Here is a 22,565-nt window from a genome sequence, read left to right on the forward strand (position 1 = left end):
CTAAGGGACTTTCGGCCCTCGATAATAATTTGGTCTTTCATTCTGCGTTTTAATTTTTTAAAAATATTTATAAGTTTTTTAGGATCTGAAAAAAATGAACACCATGTCCATGGTGATATTTTCCAAATCGAACATTCGCTATCTTTGTCATACAACGCACTGAGTCAAATAGAATATGATGACAAGACAGTGACAATTTTAAATATTTTACATTGCATCGGGAATATTTTGAGTCGTTGATTAAATAATATTGATAGTGTATTTGATAAATAATTGATTTAAGACGTGAACTTCATAAAAACTTAATTGTTTGTTATTTATGGACGATCCAAGCAGAGAATTGACCAGGATATATTCTGTAATCCAAGTATTTTGCTGTGTATGTTTGCAAGATGGTCAAAATTGTAAGCGTTCCATAGTAACAATATATTATTCGAAAATCACTTTAACCGTTCCCTCTTTTCTCGATTGAGTATTAGTTTGTGTTGTTTAGTATATAAATTATTACAATCACTGAATACATAATTAGTGAAAAAATTATCATATTTTTATTAACTGAATTAATAATTTGCAATTATACAGGTAACAGTTATCCAAGAACATTCAAAAGCCATATCTTTAAAGTTAATGATGACATTGGGTGGAATGCATAAAACGTAGTACCTCCTAATGCTTCATGTATGTACATTTAGCTAATGCTACATTTTTAAATATTTTTCTATAGTTACAAAGCATTACTACACTTACAAATGCTTTGTAAGTGTAGTTAAATCTTTAAAAATATAGTACCTACATACCTGAAGCATTAGCAGGTACTACGTTTTATGCATTCCACCCATTGACAAGTATCAATGTCTACATAACCATACTAGTGAGAATTTCACTACACGTAATTTGCCGTGTAAAGACATAAAAAGTAGGGATAGCCGTAAAATATTTGTGAATTATACCCGTGTTGAGCTGGCCCCCCTCACTTGCAAAAATTAAAAAACAAATAGCCCTGATTTATGAGCTATTTATGAGCTCTCATATTCCGCAAACTAAAAATTTTGAGCTCGTTCCACTGAGCAGGAATTTAATACCCTAGTGGGGGGGGCTGAGTCAGCCCCCCCACTACTTAAAAATAGGAATATTGAATCGGTTTTTGCGGCAGAATTACGAGCTATTTATGAGCTCTTGAAATTATATAGTTTCGATTTTTGAGCTCATCCCCTTCACCCCCAAACAACCCTTTAATTGATTTAACTTAAGAGAAAGATGCTGAGAAAACTTAAAATATATCGCATTGCGGATATAATTCCTATAGCTTATATACTCTAGGAATAAACTATTAAATCAAGGGCATTTCGATTATTGAGCTACAACCCCTTCGCAAGAAAACCACCCTATCTTCCCGGCTTAAGAGAAGGTTGTACTTAAAATGCGTTAAACTAATTATTTGGCGACTACATATCATTTAATAATTTATAAGCTTCCAAATTACGCGCATTTAGATCAGTAAATTGCAATTTATTTTGTATAGTGCAGTCACTGAAGGTAAAAATCAACGATTACCTTCAATTTCGGTGAACCTTCATCGATTTTCACGAAAATTGGTCAGTGGTTAGAGGATACGTCAAGAAACAAAGGTGACATGGTACCACCTTGCGCCTTTACCCTGAGGGTGGATACCGCCCCTTCTCGGGGGTGAAAATTATTTTATAAAAAATAACTGCACAAATCAATAAAAAAACAAATTAAAAGCAAAATTTATTATACAAAGTTAATAAAATAAGTCAATACTTTTTAAGTTATTAAAGATCAAAGATTTTAATTATTTGTGAAAAAAATGCATGTTTTGAAGAGGTTTTTTGTAAATCACTGAAAAATTGTAAGTTTTTACAAAAAAGTTAATAGTAGTTTAATTCGTATAGCTTATATTCTAAGAATAAACTCTAAAATCACGCGCCTTTCGATTATTGAACTACAACCCCTTCGCAAGAAAACCATCCCTTATTCCCGGCTTAAGAGAGGGTTGTACTTAAAATAATTTAAATTAATAATTTGTCGACTATATATTGTTTAATAATTTATGAGCTCGCAAAATATACGCATCTCAATTATTGAATTGCCATTTTCTTTCTATAGTGCAGTCACTGAAGGTAAAAATCAACTATGACCTTCGATTTCGGTAAATCTCCATTCATTTTCACGAAAATTGGTGAGCGGATTTTGATACTATCAACTTTTTCTGGATCTTATTTTTGATGGGTATTTCAAAGTACTTTGACAAGTATTTAGTACCTAAGTGTTATAAAATGCATCTTTTTCCCGTTATTTAAGCTTGAACCCTTAGATTTGAACAGTCGCGGAAAAAAATATACATTTAATTACCAATAACTTAATTTAAATTAACATTAAAGGTTTTTCAAGTAAGCAATTTATTATATTCTTTATTAGCTTCAATTTTAGTGATGAAAACTTTTTTGTAAAAACTTACAGTTTTTGAGTCATTTATGAAAAATCGCTCTAAAGCATGCATTTTCTTTACAAAAATTAAAATATTTGATCTTTAATAACTCAAAAAGTATTGATTTATTTTAATCACATTATATAACAAATTTTGCTTACAATTTGTCCCTCTCTCGATTTGTGGGGTTATTTTTAATAAAGTAATTTTCACTCCCGAGAAGGGGTGACATATACCCCAGGCTAAAACCCCAAGTTGTTATTGTCAATTCGTGAAAATAAATGGAGATTTACCGAAATCGAAGGTAATAGTTGATTTTTACCTTCAGTGACTGCACTATAGAAAGAAAATGGCAATTCAATAATTGAGATGCGTATATTTTGCGAGCTCATAAATTATTAAACAATATATAGTCGACAAATAATTAATTTAAATTATTTTAAGAACAACTCTCTCTTAAGCCGGGAAAATGGGGTCGTTTTCTTGCGAAGGGGTTGTAGCTATGTAATCGAAAGGTGCGTGATTTAAGAGTTTATTCTTAGAATATAAGCTATGCGAATTAAACTACTATTAACTTTTTTGTAAAAACTTACAGTTTTTCAGTGATTTACAAAAAACCTCTTCAAAACATGCATTTTTTTTACAAATAATTAAAATCTTTGATCTTTAATAACTTAAAAAGTATTGACTTATTTTATTAACTTTATATAATAAATTTTGCTTTTAATTTGTTCATTTATTGATTTGTGCAGTTATTTTTTATAAAATAATTTTCACCCCCGAGAAGGGGCGGTATCCACCCTCAGGGTAAAGGCGCAAGGTGGTACCATGTCACCTTTGTTTCTTGACGTATCCTCTAACCACTGACCAATTTTCGTGAAAATCGATGAAGGTTCACCGAACTTGAAGGTAATCGTTGATTTTTACCTTCAGTGACTGCACTATACAAAATAAATTGCAATTTACTGATCTAAATGCGCGTAATTTGGAAGCTTATAAATTATTAAATGTTATGCAGTCGCCAAATAATTAGTTTAACGCATTTTAAATACAACTTTCTCTTAAGCCGGGAAGATAGGGTGGTTTTCTTGCGAAGGGGTTGCAGCTCAATAATCGAAATGCCCTTGATTTAATAGTTTATTTTTTTTCTCTTAAGTTAAATCAATTAAAGGGTTGTTTGGGGGTGAAGGGGATGAGCTCAAAAATCGAAACTATATAATTTCAAGAGCTCATAAATAGCTCGTAATTCTGCCGCAAAAACCGATTCAATATTCCTATTTTTAAGTAGTGGGGGGGGCTGACTCAGCCCCCCCCAATAGGGTATTAAATTCCTGCTCAGTGGAACGAGCTCAAAATTTTTAGTTTGCGGAATATGAGAGCTCATAAATAGCTCATAAATCAAGGCTATTTGTTTTTTAATTTTTGCAAGTGGGGGGGGGGGCCAGCTCAACACGGGTGTGAATTATGTACCGATGGCGCGATGGCCTGAAATCAAATATTATTTAAATATATTGCCCTACATGTAGAATTTTAACCTTTAGTCAAATATGCCGATAAACCTATACTACGAGCTATACGTAATATAAGCGCGTTTAAACCAAATTAGTTGTTAATCAATTAAGACGTTAAGCAATGTTTGCAATTACTCTCAGATGTAACCATTAATTGTAAATACAAGTCTTAGCTGCATGGTCATCGTAATTGCACTCTACCGAGCTTACATTTATATCTGGTATGAAATCAAAATAACAGAATTACTTTAAAAACATTTACTAAGATTCAAGTCCTCATATGTGAATAATTAAAATAATAATTAGATGTATAACATCAAGTATGGTTTTTGTAGATCTTAAAAAGTCCTATAAATCTATACCTAAAACTAAGCTATGGGAAGCAATGGAAGAGATGGAATTTCCACGAATATTAAAAGAATTTTACTCTACAAGGTAAACTAGGTGACTATAAAAAGTGGCAATATAATATTCAGTCTGCTAGACTGGAGAAACTGCTACAAGGCTGCTCCACAAATTCTACCCTGTTTAAAATATTCCTGGAAAAACCCCTAAAACCATGGAAAAGAACGTGTATATGGAATAGGCATACCAGTAAGAAGAGAATATCTATACAGGGTGTACAGAAACTCTACCGACAAACGAAGACAGGAGATTGCTCATATAATTTTAAGACAATTTAACCCAATTCACTTAGTCCGAAAATGCTTCCTAAGGGAGCTAGAGCTCTTTGAAGATGGCGTCATGTAATTAGTTTTTCTTAAATACCTCCAGAACGCTTCTATTTAGAAAAACGAAAATTGATATGCTAATTTACTTTCCAGAAATGAATCGATTCCATCAATTGCGAATTTCTAGTACCGGTCATAGGCGTCCGTTTTGGGTAGGGCAACGGCTATTTTATCGCCTAACTTTTTTGTCTTTAATTTTTAAGCATTTTTGACTTTGAATTATTAAATTGTGAGGTATTCTAGTACTAAAAGCTACTCTTACTTTAAGTCGATAGGATACACCGTTTTCTATAAAAATCGATTTGAAAATTTTTCTAAAAAAAAAGATTAAAAAAAACTATTTAGAAAGATCAAAACTGGTACATTTATTTATATTTCAGAGATTAATTAATTTCATTAATGGCGAATTTCTAGTACCGGTCATAGGCGTCCGTTTTGGGTAGTTCAACAGTTATTTTATAGCATAACTTTATTGTCTTTAATTTTCAAGTATTTTTGACACTAGATTATTCAATTATGAGATATTCGAGTACTAAAAGATGCTTTTGCTTTAAGTTGGTAAAATACATCGTTTTCTTTTTAACTTTTTTTTATTTTTTTCAATTTTGTTTTTCAAATTTCCAAATCTAAAAACTTTCAAATCGATTTTTCTAGAAAACGGTGTGTCCTACCGACTTAAAGTAAGAGTACCTTTAAGTACTATAATACCTCACAACTTAATAATCTGGTATCAAAAATGCTTAAAAGTTGAAGACAAAAAGTTATACGATAAAATAACTGTTGCCCTACCCAAAACGGACGCCTATGACCGGTACTAGAAATTCGCAATGGATGAAATCGACTCATTTCTGGAAAGTAAATATGCATGAAAAATTTTCGTCTTTCTAGATATAAGCGTTCTGGAGGTATTTAAGAAAAACTAATTACATGGCGCCATCTTCAAAGAGCTCTAGCTCCCTTAGGAAACATTTTAGGACTAGGTGAATTGGGTTAAATTGTCTTAAAATTATCTGAGGAATCTCCTGTCTTCGTTTGTCGGTAGAGTTTCTGGACACCCTGTATAATCTAAATTTTGTTGACGGCCAAATAGTGATCGTACAAGCCAAAGATGACCTTAGTTTTATGACGAGAAAACTGAAACAGGAATATACAAAGAATGGAAAGGAAATAAACCTAAAGAAACTGAATACCTAACAACAGGAAACACAGAAGCACAACAGGAAACACATAAAGCAGCTGGAAATACGCGAAGGTAAATAAATTAAAGGAACATGCAAATACAAGTATTTAAGTTTCATAATATCAAACAAAGGAACAACTGAAGAAGATAATATAAAAAATAGACTAGGACAAACAATAGATTGCATTCGAAAATTGAACCCGTACTGTGGGATCAGAACATCAGTATAAAAACAAAAAGAAGAATATATAACATCATGACAAAAAGTACCCTGATTTATGGGTGTGAAAATTGGATATTAAATAAGAAAATCAAAAATAAAATAAGAGCAACATAGATGGAATTCCTAAGGACATGCTGCAGAGTAACAAGAAGAGATAGAATAAATAACATAGATATTAAGAAGAAAATGGGAATGAACTCAGATATAATAGACTACATAGAAGATATTATCCTGGTACGGAGGTCGAACATGTCAGAAGAGCAGACCAAAAACGTTGGATAAACAGAATAACAGAGGGGAGCCCGATAGCAAGAAGGAAGAGAGGCATATCCCGAAGATCTTTCGGTGTGATTCTATAGACAAGAGCAGCTATACTTCAATTTGTGTTTCTTCATGCTTTGAACACACCTAGTTCTTTTGCGTCTTTATGCCTATTATACATCTCTTTCATTAGTTATTTTATTATTTTTCCGTACAACCTGCTGAGCGATTGTTACTCTATTGTATAGTTATTGTATATGGTTGTAGTTGTAACACTTTTTTAATGTACTGGTGTTAAATATCTTATTTTCTACACCTATAGTATTTTCCTGTAGTATCTTCTTTATGTGCTATGCTCCATGTAGCCATCGCTCGAGCGTTGGCAATCAAATTGGCTGTAGTAATTTTTTGTTGACGGCAGCTAGGACAAGGGATCCAGAAGATCTGTTAGATTATCCTTTCAGGTTTTTAAGCCATGACATCCTTCTTCGACCTGGCCCTCCTCTTCTTTTGACCTTGCCTTGTATTATTAAATGGAATATATTATATCTCTTTTTGAGGTCGCATAACATGGCCAAACTGTTGGATGCAGAGTATCTGTTAAACTATTAAAGTTTGCGATTTTTAACTCTTCTGACGAGTTCCGTAACTTTTCCCATCCGATGCATCCGGTACTTCAGGCTTCTATTTGGATGTCATATAGTCAGAAATCATCATCCATTCGGCATCATTAGGTTCATTTATTATTCTACTATGTCCTGATTTAACTGGTAGGTTGTTAAGGTTTTCTCGCAGTCTATAATATCCCATTCTCGCTTTACCTCGTTATTATATGTAAAGGAAGATGATCCAGTTGTGCCTCCGTAGCTGCTGTAGGTGTGCCCCTCATAGCCCCCGTGATCCCGAGAGACAAGCAAGTCTGTGCACCTTGCTTAATTTGATGATGGCACTTTTTTGTTGCACTTTTGGACACCATACCCCAGATGCATATGTAATTGTGGGTTTTACCATCATGTTATAAATCCAATGTACCATGTCTGGTCTCAAACCCCACATTTTTCCATGAGTACGTCTGGCTTCCATTAACGTAGTTACCGCTCTCTTTGTTATTCTTTCTATCTGCTGATTCCAAGAAAGTCTTGAGTCTAATATTATCCCGAGATACTTTATGTATTTCACTCACCAGATTTAAATATATACCATTTAGACATAGAACCCAAGTAGCAATTTGTCGACGCGACAACGTTGTCTACTGCGTGGCAACGTTTCCTTACAACGTTGTTATTGCCTAAAAGACGACCCTATTCTGCACTGATTTGGTGGACGATTTTTGAGTTGTCTTGACGTTGCCTAGGCAACCTCTTGTTTAAGCAACATCGTGGCTCAAGGAGTCAGACTAGTTATGTTTTTTTACCTATATTTTTAACACCTGTATGGTGAATGCGAAAACCAAAAATAAACTGTTTTGACATCGTATTGGGTATTTAAATTTATATGATATAAATACATAAAGGACTTATTACCTGATGTGAAATTTATAAACGCATCTCAGATTACCGTCAAATATGGATATTTCACCTTTAAAAAACACACGCGCTGCTTTTTTATGACATTTTTGACAAAAAATATGCAAATTTAAAAAATCAAATTTTAATATAAAAGTCAAAATTTATGTTAAAGATGTTCTGTATAAATTTAATGTATTGATGGTGCTTTTAAAGTTATCAGAAAATGCCTGCATTTTTTATATTCTGTGTTTTCATTTTCTTTACATCCCAAAAATCTCAAGTAAAACCAAAATGGCGCATTAAACAATATTACCAATATTACTAAAAAAATACCTAATTACCAACCTTAGACGGATAAGACAACTTAGAAGTCCAATCGCCAACCAAACCCGGCCGCGCCGACTATCAAAACCATTTTAGAACGCACCCTCTTATTGGGTGACAGGTGTCATGTGACCAGTGTCAAAAGTGTATCATTCTCATTAACAGCGTTGCCACATTTAGTAGATTTCTACTTTTTTGGTAGATTTTTGATACTTTTTAAAAAATTCTAGTAGGCAATATTTTTTAGTAGATTTTTGGTATATTTCAACAGAATTTGATCCATTTTTTTTCGAATCATGAGGAAACTATAATAAGTCTTTTTGAAAAATTTAAACGCAGAATGAAAGACTGCATTATTTAGAAAAACCAAAACGTTTCTTTTGAACGAGATATTTGAAATTAAAGTCACTAAATTTTTTCTTTCTCTCACCCCTGTAACGTATTAAAATAAACATTATAGAAGTTTTCAGGGACTTTCGGTCCTCGGTAATAACGTAATCTTTCTTTGTGCGTTTAAATTTTTCAAAAATACTTATTAGTTTTCTAAGGATTCGCAAAAAACGAAAACATTTAAAATACATTGAACATTTTAACATACGACATTTTGCGCCTATCCCTTAAGTTAGCTGTTGTTTTTATTATAAAAAATCCCAAATATATCCCAAAAATACTTAAGTATATTTTAGTTTTTGATTTAGCTAAAAAATGATAATTACCAGTTATGGTGGTTTGGAATAATTAGGTTTCCAATTTTGTGGAATTGTTCTTGGCACATTTAGGACGGATGTGCATATCTCTGTATTACTGTGTATTTACATGGCCTAAAAAGAATCTACTGATTTTGTGAAAACAAAACTACTGAAAGAGTTAAAACTGACCTGGCAACCCTGTCTACCAAAGCAGATACAAAGATGGTTATCAAATCTCAAATCTACTGATAAAACAATGGAATGGAAACCAGCTATTATAAAAAAAATAAACAGGTTGTTAAATAAATCGAAAATTTCCATCAAAATAAAATATATAATAATTAGTTTAGCATTATAATATTTTTAAGACGTTGCGATTGTTGAAAAAACTGAAGTGTGATATGTAGTTGTCAAAATGGTAATAAATTAGTTGCCCGTATAACTACAGGCTACAGGTTGTAACATCGTAATGTCAGTCGGGGTAGGGGACGTTGGCCGAAACAACTGAAAATGCTCTCGGGCAACGTTGGAGACAGTGCATTTGTTTGTACTGACAACCAACGTGTTGAAAAATTGCTACTTGGGAAGACCCAATTCCTCTAAATTCCTCCTTTTAGTAAATTTCATGGTTTTTGACTTTAGAGGATTGATTTTAAGCCCTACATTTGAAGTCCATTCTGTAACTACGGTCAGAGTCTGTTGTATTCGATCTCTGACTGTACCAATAAATTTTCCATGGGCTAAGATGACTAGGTCGTCATCCGCATAGCCCAGGGCATGATGCCTATCGTTGTCGAGTCTAGCTATCAATGGCATTTGATTATTTATATATGTATATGTATATGTTACAGTTCAAGTTGATTCTCAGTTAGAGTTGACTCCAACTAGTTGGAGTCAACTCCAACTGAAACGAGCAGTAAAAGTTGATTTTAAAAATTTAAATCAACTTTTACTAGTTGGAGTTGACTCTTCCTGGATCGATTCAGTAAATGTTGATTATACGAGAATCTCAAGTGCATTTTTGATGAGTGTGCGTTTCTTTGTTTTGACCGTTTCAACTACTTATTAGTAGGTATAGTCTTTAACGTCGCCCCCGTTAGGTAAATTATTCTGATTCGATTTTTTGCACAAACTTACTCAAAGAAATACATCCTTATAACAAATAACAGGGTGTCACGCGGTACCGCGGTCGAAAAATTGTTTAACCAATTTCAGTAAAGTCAGTCAGTAAAGTGACTCTTTATCGAACGAGTCTGATATTACGAGCAGAAGAACCGACGCGTTCGATAAAGAGTATTGAGGTGGTAAAATTGTATAGTCAATCATAAAAAACATTAACACTTACTTACAACTTTGAGGAAATTTTTTTAATTTTAGACGAAATAAAAAATTCGTATGACAGTAATGACAGTAATGACAGATGACTTTTGCATGATGGCCGGTTTTGATGTTTAATCGATAGTTATCAATATTGTATACCTACCTAATTACTAAATCTGTAAAGTTTTGATTTATTTTGTATGAATATAATTGTGAAACACTATAGAATTTTACCTTTTGACATAAATTTTATTAATAATAAGATAAATTTTGTACAATATTTTTAATAATTAAAGTAAATAAATTTTAATTTCACTCAAATAAATAATTGATTGCTGCCATTGACCACTTACATTCAATCTCGGTTAATTTGATTAATTATCGCGGCAGGTAAAGTAACATTCTTCTTTCAATACAACAAAGTGTTACTTTAATGCCGAATATGAAGGCAAATGAGTACAATAATGACTGATTTAGTGAAGTTTGGCGATAAACAATGATTTTAAACAAATTCGCAAAAATACATAATTTTTTCACTTCATACAAATTTTTTTTTAGATCCGTTGGGCCTTTTTTTTTCTCTAAAATTGACTGTTGTCGAGTTATTAGCGACTTAAAATTTGAAAAACGCCAAAATAACCATTTTCAATGTTTAATAACTCGGTTAAAGATAATTATTGTGAAAGTCGAGCGAGCGGCCGTGGAGTAACGGCATAATCGCTGGCCCCATACGCCAGTACACGTGGGTTCGAGCCCTGCTAAAGACAAACTATTTTCATTTTCAATAATGACACGAGCCGTCTCACCGTGCCTCGGAGAGCACGTTAAGCAGTCGGTCCCCCTGGGCTAGTGTACATCGACACTAGTTACTTGAAACAGGGTTAAAGATGTAAATGGCGCCGGAACTGTCCGAAAGGCAAAAATGCCATACGATATTATATATTATGAAAGTCAGAAACTAAAAAAAATCAAAGATTAAAACTACCTCTATAAGATCCTGAAGAAATTTTTGTCATTATTTCATTAATAAGATATTATTTTTAATTATCAACAATGAGCGCTAACCGTGTATTGAGGCGGCCGTCAATGTGAGTGCGAGTGAGATTCACCATTGGACGGCTGGAATGGTGCATCTCTTTAGCACTCACCATTGACGGCCGCCTAATACGCACTTAGCGCTCATTGTTAATAATTAAAGATAAAGCTTAGTAATAAAATAGTGACAAAAATTTCTGCTGGATCTTGTAGAGGGGGCTATAAACTTTGATTTGGTCACTTTCTGACTTTCATAATGGATTTTAATCGAGTTATTAAGCCTTGAAAATGGCTATTTTCGCATTTTTCAAATTTTAAATCGCGTATAACTCGACAACAAGCAATTTTAGAGAAAAATCACAAAATACCTTTTTTTGCTCAGAATAACCCAAATGATCTAAAAAAAATTGTTCGAAGTGAAAAAATTATTTTTGTGAATTTGTCTAAAAAAAATTGTTTAAACAATTTATCGATCAAGGTACTGCTTGGCAGCCAGTAGATTTGTTATAAGGACCTCTTTTTGAGTAAGTTTGTGCAAAAAATTCGAATCGGAGTAATTTACCTAACGGGGGCGACGATACAGCCTGGACTAATTTAAACATATTCAGTAACATTTAATTTCTAGAATCGGCTGTTTGTGTGAATCAGAATCAACTTTTACTAAATGGCATTGGGAAGAGTATACTTTTCCTAGTTGGAGTCTACTTTTACTAGTAAATGTTGAATATAAATCTTCATTTTATATTTATAATCAACTTTTACTGAAACCAGCCGTTAGAGTTGACTCCAACTAGTTGGAGTCAACTCCAACTGGATAATCAACTTGAACTGTAACATATATATATTTTACATACTAAATAAATGGTAAAATCCTCCGTATATCAATGGGTACCAATAGAATAGACTAGTTTCGCGATGCCTCGCTCGTCAGTATTCGGCTAGGTACGAATCGGTACGCCGATGATTCAACGATGTGTCTTAATATTGCCGAGCTACAAAAGTGCCATCTACTCTGATGACCAAGAAGCAGAAACACGACTCGAGAAGAGTCGTTTTCTACAATCTTTTGAACTGCTAGCTTTGCCAATGCTAGATTTTACATACCAAATAAATGGTGTCAGATCACATCGTTAAATCCTCCGTATATCCTCCGTATATATTATATATGTACAACTATATCCGTATATCCTCCGTATATATTATATATTGTAAAACTTTTTCAATTTTTTTAAAATCTATAAAAAATTCATAGAAAATAAATAACAAAATTACTTTATTCAATTTTAAAAATACTTTTATTTTTTTAAATTGAGTATGAAGCTTCTAGCTAGTCCCTAGTATCGTCTTCTGTACAATTTTTTTAATAGTAAATTAAAGAGTGAATTTTGCAAAAAAACTGGCATTTCCTTGTTATTATTTTAGAAAAAAATTGTAAGAAGTAGTTCTAACAATTTCTTCTTCTTCTTGTGCCACTCCTATCGGAGATTGGAAATCATCAAGGCTACCCTGACTTTGTTTACAGCTGACCTAAAAAGTTCATTAGTGGTGCAGCCAAACCACTCTCTCAAATTCCGCATCCACGACATTCTTCTACGGCCTGCATTCCGTTTTCCTTCTATTTTTCCTTGCATTATATTTTGAAGTAATGCGTATTTATGACCTCTCATCAGGTGACCCAAATACTCGAGTTTTCTTCGTTTTATCGTTAATAAAATTTCTGGGTCTCTTCCTATCCTTCGTATTACTTCAAGATTTGTGATTCTTTCAACCCAACTTATCTTCAGCATTCGACGGTAGCACCACATCTCGAAACTTTCAATATTTTTTATGTTGTTCTGTTTGAGAGTCCAGGCCTCTACACCGTATAATAGCGTGTTAAATACGTAGCCACTTAGCATTCTTAATCGTAGAGGGATGCTTATATCTCTGTTGCAGAAGAATTTTCTCATCTTTATGAAGGTGGCCCTGGCAATTTCGATACGTCTTTTTATTTCATTTTTTTGGTCTCCAGTTTCGTTTATTAAAGTTCCCAAGTATTTATAACTTGATACTTTTTCAATTTGAATGCCGTTTATACTAATATGTGCTGGTTGTGTCATGATTTTACTGAAGACCATATACTTGGTTTTTTTGATATTAATGCTTATGCCATAATTGTTGCAAGCAATATTTATGTTTGTAAGTAATCGTTGTAATTCTTCTACTGTTCTTGCAACTAGTACAGTGTCGTCTGCGTATCGAATATTATTTACAACCTCTCCATTGATTACGATTCCTTCATTTGCTTGCAAAAGGGCTTCCTGACAGATGCTTTCACTATATACATTAAATAGCAGTGGTGACAAAATACATCCCTGTCTTACTCCTCTACGTATTTCTATTGCTTTTGATATCTCGTTTTCTATTTTGATGTTAGCTTTCTGATTCCAATATAAGTTGAGAATTATTCGCAGATCTTTATTATCTACGTCTTTTCTTTCAAGAATGTCTCTTAGCCTATCGTGGCGTACTCTGTCAAACGCTTTTTCAAAATCGATAAAACATGCATGTACTTCTTGACTAACGTCTAGGCATCTTTGTGTAAGAACATTCAAACCGAAGAGAGCTTCTCGAGTACCTAGTCCTTTTCTGAACCCCATCTGTGTATTACTAATATCTGACTCCAACTTTTGATAAACTCGGTTGTGGATGATTTTTAGAAATATCTTTAGTAGATGGCTCATTAAAGATATTGTTCGATGTTCTGAACATTCTTTTGCATTTGATTTCTTTGGCAGTGTAACGAATGTAGACAGCAGCCACTCTTGAAGTATAATACCAGTATTGTATACTGTGTTAAATAAGTGCAATATTATACCTATTGATTCATCATTCAAGAGCTTTAGTAATTTAGTAGGAACCTCATCGGGTCCATTTGCCTTTCCAGTTTTGGAATTTCTAAGTGCCATTTCTACTTCACATTTTAGGATTTCAGGTCCCGTTTCACCATTTACCTTGTCAATGTTATTTCTGTTGTCCTCAAACAATTCTCTTATGTATTCACTCCATCTATTATTTTTTCTGTTAAGTCTACAATAATATTTCCGTCTTTGTCCTTAAGCAAACTTACTTGATGTCTTCTTTGGGTTCCTGTAAGTTCTTTTACTTTTTTATGTATATTGAATGTGTCATACTTTCTTTCATAGTCTTCCATTTCTACACATTGTTCTTTAATCCATGATTCTTTGGCCTTCTTTGTTATTTGCTTTATGTTCTTATCAACCTCTCTGTATTTTTCTGAATTTTTCTTCAATTTGCGTCTTTCATCCATTAGTTCTAGTATGTCTGGTGTCATCCACACCTTATGTTTCTTTGGAGATTTGGTTAGGTGTTTCTTTCCCGTAGTTCTTATTATAGTGTTTATATACTTCAGTTTTTCATCTATGTTGTCTGTTCTGCGGATCTGGTTTTCTGCTACACTGAGGTCGGTGTTGATTTCTTCGCGCACTGTTTGTCGTCGGTGTTCACTTTTAAGCTGACTTAAGTCTAACGTTGGGATGATGGTTTTTCTCATTTTCTTTGGTCTAGCTTCTAACACAGATACTACTGGATAATGATCCGAACCGATATCAGTTCCAGGGTAAGTTTTAGTTGATTTCACGGCATTACGGTATCTTTTTGTCACCATTATGTAATCTATTTGGTTTCTGATTACTTTTTCTTGTGTGTGTTGAGGTGACGTCCACGTATACAGTCGCCTTGGGGGTAATTTAAAGAATGTATCTTTATACGGCATTACGGTATCTTTTTGTCACCATTATGTAATCTATTTGGTTTCTGATTACTTTTTCTTGTGTGTGTTGAGGTGACGTCCACGTATACAGTCGCCTTGGGGGTAATTTAAAGAATGTATTAGTTATTATTAAATCTTCGCTTTGACAAAACTGAACTAAACGATCACCCCTTTCATTTCTATTACCTAAGCCGTATTTACCGACATTTTCTCCAACTTTACCCTGACCTACCTTGGCGTTCAGATCGCCCATTACTATGTTAATGTGTTGTCTCTTTGTTGTTCTCATCACCTCTTCTAAGTTATTATAGAATTGTTCTATTTCCTCTTCGTCTTTGTCTGCTGTAGGAGCGTACACTTGTGTGATGTTTATTATGTTCTTCTTATCTTTCAGTTGTATTAACATCACGCGCTCTGAGAATGGAGGAAAATTTGCTACAGCATCTTTCCATTTTTTTGAGATGATGACTCCAACTCCGTATCGATGGGTTGTGGTGTCACTTCCGGCATAATAAAACATACCATGATTAGTTGTGGGGCATTTGCCATTTCCTGGCCATTGTGTATCGCTTATGCCTAATATGTCTATACCCAAACGATCCATTTCCAACACGGCGTTATCTAATTTTCCCGAAGAGAATAAGCTCCTCACATTCCACGTAGAATTTTTTATGGTTGTCTTTTTCTTATTACAAGTAAGTGTTTATTAGTGCTTATAAGTGCTTATTACAAGTGTTTAATATACCACAAAATGGGGTTTTCAAAGAAAATCTTGTTTCCATGTTCCAAATAAACTGTTGATTAGTGTTGATCCATGTTTTTCTGTTTCAGTCTACGTATAGATCCAAAATCGAAATTAACATCATGATGTGGCCATATGTACGATGGCTTGTATTGTTGGTGTCCGTTTTAGTACTTCAAAGTGACTGGACAACTGCTGCACCGAATCCTAATGGAGATGAGATGATGCGCCTGCTCAAGCTGGACCAGATGTACTCATCAGTCGCCAGACCGAGGTGAGATTTTGATTCTATTGTTTTTGGTATTGTTATTGCACTGCTAGTTCTGTCAAATGCCATTTTTAATTTTTGTTTGCTTTATAATTTATATTCTATACCTATTTCCTTTTCTCACCCACGTGAGGAAAAATAAAAAAAATAGAATAATAATGTACAGAGTAAGTATCAAGAATAAAACGTCAATTATTGACGACTGGTAGAATAAGAAATTTATTTTAAATTTGAATAAATTATACTTCGTTTGCTTTCAAGGTAAGCTAAGACTCCAGTTTCAGACTCGTGAACGAGAGGTGTATGATGTCGTCTAGCTTGGCATTATTAACAAATTACTTTTCTAACCAATGATAAGCTGCGATGACACAACAAACCCACCGATTAGGCGTCTGAAACTGGCATTAGCTTACCTTGAAGACGAATTAAGTATAGTATTGTTGATGTTGTAAAAGTCACAATGGATCGTATATCTGGAAAAGAACGAATTATGATTTAATTATATTAGAATATGGTGATAATCGCGGAAGTAAACGAGAAACATGTAATATCTTTATTAGTTGATATCCAGGGGGCGGCTCGTGATAGTAGAAGTTGGTGAGGCACACTACACCTGAAAATTGTTATTATGATGGTTAGCTTCTCCTGCGGCTTCTCTTTAATGGCCGGATGGTCGATTTTGTGACGTCATAACAATGGTCAAATTTGTGGGGATTATTTACCGGGATTTTTTGTGGGGATTTTTTTCCGGGGATTATTTGTCCGGGGATTTTTGTGGGGATTTTTTGTCCGGGATTATTTGTCCGGGGATTATTTGCCGAACCCTCGCTAGTGCGTCTACAGAATGGCGCCGTATTTATTTTAATGCTTATCTATTAAAATATTAAATAACAATTTTATTCTCAAAAGAATAGCAACGAAAGCTCTAAGCCTCCAACAGGTTCACACTCATAAAAGCTGTTTTTTAGTTAAAAATTATTACTATAATACCACATATCAAACCAATATGAATCAGATGTTTCGTCCTTCCTTGGTCTCATCAGCATTGTACAGCCATATTAAGCAAACTTTACATTACATACCTACTACTTGACAATAACGGACAACTGATTCTGTTAATATTAATGAGTTGACAAAATGAAATTATTGTACGCAAACAATATACCCATAAACACGTGATAACTTCATTTTACAACCAATCTTATATTGTAAATGTATTGAATATAGGGAAATACAAACAAGCAAGTAAGGAAATTACTGTTATATTGTGAGATTGATTTTTATGTTAAATAAACTAAGGGTTAAACTTCGTTTTTTTTGGTATTTTATTTTATGTTTTTTTTTATAAAAAGCGTGATTATAAGAAAATAAATCATTATAAAAGAAAGGATGATTTCTAAATTTTTATTTATTTATTTAAATGGCATTGATAAATGCCACACAGCCAGTATGACATTGATACAATCTTTTAAATATAATCTAAACTAATATAAAACTATATCTAAAACTACTTTACAAAACTACAATACAAGCGTCCATAGCAAATAAGGGAAGCAAGGTCAAGTACTTAACTTCACAACTAAAAATACACATGTTTGAAGCATGCCTCAAGGATGGATAAATTTCGTTCCCAGAATTGGTGGCATACTTTTCAAATTTTGCCGCTTTAACTGTCCTATTTTAAGAAATGGTAGTATGCTAGACAAGGAGAGGTTTGAAGCAAGCCTCATCTGTAATGATTTGAAAAAGAGTCAGGGCCGTACCGATTTTAATTTTTTTTCTAAAAATAAAATTATTTAGGAAATTCCAAAAAACTAAATTGTATTTAAAATACTGATTATGAAATAACGAAATAACGTAAATAGTCGATTGATATACTGGTGAGACACTGCCTCACCTGCCTCATAGGACAAGCCGCCACTGTTGATATCCTAACCCAAATTACATAACAAGCTACGTAAAAAATTTGTCCAAATCAAGTCAACTGAAAAGAAATCTTTAGATGTTTGTGTACTATTATAAGACGATCCACACTTGAGTGCTAGACAAATACGCAGATAACAAATATCCATGGGAGATTTCACAAATACCAATAATGAAAATTTTACGTGAAAATAAAGTTCATCCATAAAAAATAATTTGTTTAAAAAATGTTGTTAGCCCAATAAATAAACGGGAAATTCGGCGATACCGTGTAATTTTCAGGGGCAACTCCAAATTGCATGAAAATTTGGATTTAGGTTCTACTTACCCTCCTCTTCAAAGTTGAAATTGTGCCGTTGGTTGCTTTTACTTGGGGGGTGACAGTCACCCCTTCTCGGGGGTGAAAAAACATACGTTCAAGATAATACCGGAAATGGATAAATTGACTGATTTTAAGCAACTTTTGTTCTATAGAGTTTTTTACGTAAGTCAATACTTTTCGAGTTATTTGCCATTGAAAATGTTGATTTTTCGACAAAAAAAACTACGTTTTCAGACGGTTTTTCGCAAATAACTCAAAAAGTCAATATTTTATCGAAAAAAATATTCTTAGCAAAAGTATAGCTTATAAAAAACCCAAAAAATGGTGTATAAGTAAAGTTTATAAATCAAATAAAAACAAAGTTGTAGCTCATGAAAAATACGTTCTTATTCGTCTAATCCCAAATCGAATATTTCAAAGTGAAATCACCGAAAAATTAAGCACTTTTCGGGAAAAACCCATTTAAACTTTTTTAAAGTGTTTATAAAAAGCTTTGTTTTAATTGTTAACAAAAGTTTTAGCTCACAATAAAATACTGAAAACTTTTGTTTTCTATACTTCCACAAAATTTATTATTTACAACTATGTGCCTACAGCTGTTTCGGCAGAGTGCCTTTCTCAAGTGATATAATTTACAATGTGTTTGCCTTTTTAAGTCTCTAACTGAAGTGGTTTTTTAGAATCTATGGAAATTAATAAACTGAAAAATATAGATATAATTTAAAAAAGGGTTCAAGGCAGGTTTTGTTTATATTCGATTCAGAGTCGGACTACCATCTCCATATAGTAACTATTTCAGCATCCTTATGCATCATCAGTGAAGATTATGCAGTCACAACTCTGAAGGGAATACAAACATTCTGCCTCTTTTAAAGCAAACCATCGCGATGCGATGAACCCGCCTTTTGAGACGCAATACAGCGACATCTCTCGTATTACGAGGAAAACGAAAAGCCCTAGATACAAAGTTTACTACTTTTTAAACAATTAGAATAATTGAAATAAAAATATAATAAACAATATTTTAAATCCAAGACTTTTCGTTAATAAACTGCTTTCTGGCTGCATCCCATATCTCCGGATTTTACAATATATAATCACATAGAGACGACGAAATAGGAGAAAGCAAATGGAGGACATTTAGGCCACGCATTTACTTTCATCGAATCCATCAATTATTTAAAAGTTTAAGCATTAAAAATAAGCGAGTTACGCTCAAAATACAGTTGGTCCTCTTTTTTTTTGTAAAAAATCATGAAAATCTCGCCGTGTTTAGCTCTCCAAATGCAATTAATCGCTACCGCTTTACAAAAAATTTACTTACCTATCTATTTTTTATATGATCTGTCAGTCTCACCGGTGTAAAGTGTTTATTTTGGAAAGTGTTATAATTGAGAAAGCTTGAATGGGTCACTAATCACGAGTGTATGCAAATTTTGAACAGCCATATCTTAACCTATTTTTGTCTTACGGAGAAACAAAATGAAACTAGCATATTTATAATAGCAAAACCTACATTTTTTACTGTTTAAGATTTTTCTTATCACTAATACTTTTTAAGTTATTTTGAAAAAATGAAACATTTCAAAAATTTTTAGAAATATTTTTTTTACTATAAAACCAAATGTTTTTAAAAATAAGCACTTCGAACCAATCAAACTTACAGATCATATACACAATACACATACAGTTAAAATATATGGTAAAGCCAAACAATTAATTTCATTTAGGGTGCTAAATAGATGGAGGTTTTCACGATTTTTTTTACCAAAAAAAAACGGGCCAACTTTTTTTTTCAGTGTAACTCGTTTCTTTTTGATGCTGTAAACATTTGTAAAAAACAAATAATAATCTTTTTTTCGATACTTTTAAAATGTTAATAAGGTTTTCCTGAAAAACGCTTCTTTCTTCGGTGATTTCGCGTTGAATTATTCGATTTGGAATTAGACGAATAAGAACGTATTTTTCATGAGCTACAACTTTGCTTTTACTCAATTTGTAGACTTTACTGGTACTGGTTTACTTTATAGGCTACACTTTTGCTAAAAATACTTTTTTCGATAAAATATTTACTTTTTGAGTTATTTGGGAAAAACGGTCTGAAAACGTAGTTTTTTTGTCGAAAAATCAACATTTTAAATCGCGAATAACTCAAAAAGTGTTGACTTACGTAAAAAACTTTATGGAACAAAAGGTGCTTAAAATAAGTCAATTTGTCCATTTCCGGCCTTATTTTAAACACGCGTTTTTTACCCCCCAAGAAGGGGTAAATGTCACCCCCCAAGTAAAAGCAACCAACGGCACAAATTCAACTTTGAAGTGGAGGGTAAGTAGAACCTAAATCCAAATTTTCATGCAATTCGGAGTTGCCCCTGGAAATTACACTCCAAAACGGTAATTTATTGGGCTTATTTTTTATAAATGTTTCCGTTGCATTTAAATGTCTATTTGATATATTGACAACTGTCGCTAATATGTCATTTGTATTGTAAATTTAGTATTATCAAAAGATTTATACTATGCTGTTACTCATCCATCTATTCCAACATTAGACATAATTAGTTCAGTGTAAAAAATATCCCAGTATTTACCAGCTCAGGAAAAAGAACAATATAGGGTACTATGTAAACTTGAATTAGAAAAGTCTAGTAAAATTGAACAGAACATCAGCAGAGAGGAAATGAAAGCTTTAAAACTTTAAAAAATGATGACTCTATAACAATCCTACCAGCGGATAAAGGAAATGCAACTGTAATAATGGACAAAATACAATATGAGGACAAAATTACAGATCTAATTACAAATGGACCTTATACCAAATTAACGAAGGTTCCAACGAAGACACTGGAAAACAAAATCTATAGAACTCTATTCAAATTTAAAAATGATCTAACATACCATCAAAGAAAATAAATGACACCTCATTACAGTAAGACACCACATTTTTATGGAGTACCGAAAATTCATAAAGCGAATATTCCACTTAGACCCATTTGTAGTACCATCAATTCTCCTTGTAGTAAACTTTCAAAATTTTTATTACATATTATAAAGCCATTTGCAAATAAAAAATAATAGTCCAGAAAGCCACTGCGCATCCGCTAGGAAAAATATTCTAATTCAGATTTTTTGCACAATCTTACTCAAAAAGGAGCCCTTTTAACAAATTTGCATGTTGCCGGGACCAAAAGTTGGTCAAATATTTTTTAAACGCTTTTTTTAGTTTTTTTCCTAAAATTATTTTTTTTTGCATGGAACAAAATTTTTTTAGGTTTTTTGGATCATTCCAAACAGAAAAGGTCTTTAGTGACTTTTCTCTAAAGTTGACAGTTTTTGACATATAAGCGATTAAAAATTGAAAAATTGCGAAATCGGCCATTTTTAACCCTCAAAAACTATGTGAAAAACTAAAAATTTGAATGTTGTCAAGGTAGGCCGATATGCTTTAAACATCGGTTGATGAAATCCCGAAGAGTTTTTTGCAATACAATATTCAAAATTCCTTTGTTTTTTAATTGCTAATCAAGCGTGCGCGACACTATTTTCCACCGTTGCATGTGTATGCAGTATGGTGCAAATGAAAGGAATTAATTCGTTATTTCGTAAACTGGCGACTTTAAGGAAAAATCCCGAAACAGGTCGATTTTTATTTTTAAGTTATGATATTGTGGCATATATGGTATACTAGTGACGTCATCCAACTGGGCGTGATGATGTAATGGATGATTTTTTTAAATAAGAATACGGGTAGTGTGCTGGCTCATTTGAAAGGTTCTTCAATTCTCTGTTCAGTAATATAAACATTTACATAATTATTTATACAGGGTGTCCAAAAAATTTTATTAAATTAAATAATTTGACAAATTGACAAAAAAATTAAATTATTGGACACCCTGTATAAATAATGATGTAAATGTTTATATTACTGAATAGAGAATTAAAAAACCTTTCAAATGAGCTAGCACACGACCCCTATTCTCAATTAAAATAATCATCGATTACGTCATCAAGCCCAGATGGATGACGTCACTAGTATACCATATATGCCACAATATCATAACTTAAAAATAAAAATCGACCTATTTCGGGATTTTTCCTTAAAGTCGCCGGTTTACGAAATAACGAATTTATTCCTTTCATTTGCACCATACTGAATACACATGCAACGGTGGAAAATAGTGTCACGCATGCTTGATTAGCAATTAAAAACAAAGGAGTTTTGAATATTGTATTGCAAAAAACTCTTCGGGATTTGATCAATCGATGTTTAAAGAATATCTACCTACCTTGGCAACTTTCAAATTTTC

General features: G+C 32.9%; 1 protein-coding gene across 2 annotated transcripts in view; it reads left to right on the forward strand.

The window, feature by feature from the left end:
• The window catches only part of LOC114329501 (uncharacterized), a 554,120-nt gene that overhangs the window by 261,828 nt on the left and 269,727 nt on the right, over positions 1–22,565 (forward strand). For both annotated transcript variants that reach the window (XM_028278630.2, XM_028278631.2), the window contains exon 2: positions 15,835–16,019. In XM_028278630.2, the coding sequence (XP_028134431.1) occupies positions 15,868–16,019 (152 nt within the window). In that variant the 5' untranslated portion in view covers positions 15,835–15,867. The remainder of the gene's footprint in view (positions 1–15,834; positions 16,020–22,565) is intronic.

The sequence above is a fragment of the Diabrotica virgifera genome, chromosome 1 (genome assembly GCF_917563875.1).
Source record: "Diabrotica virgifera virgifera chromosome 1, PGI_DIABVI_V3a".
Lineage (NCBI taxonomy): Eukaryota > Metazoa > Arthropoda > Insecta > Coleoptera > Chrysomelidae > Diabrotica > Diabrotica virgifera.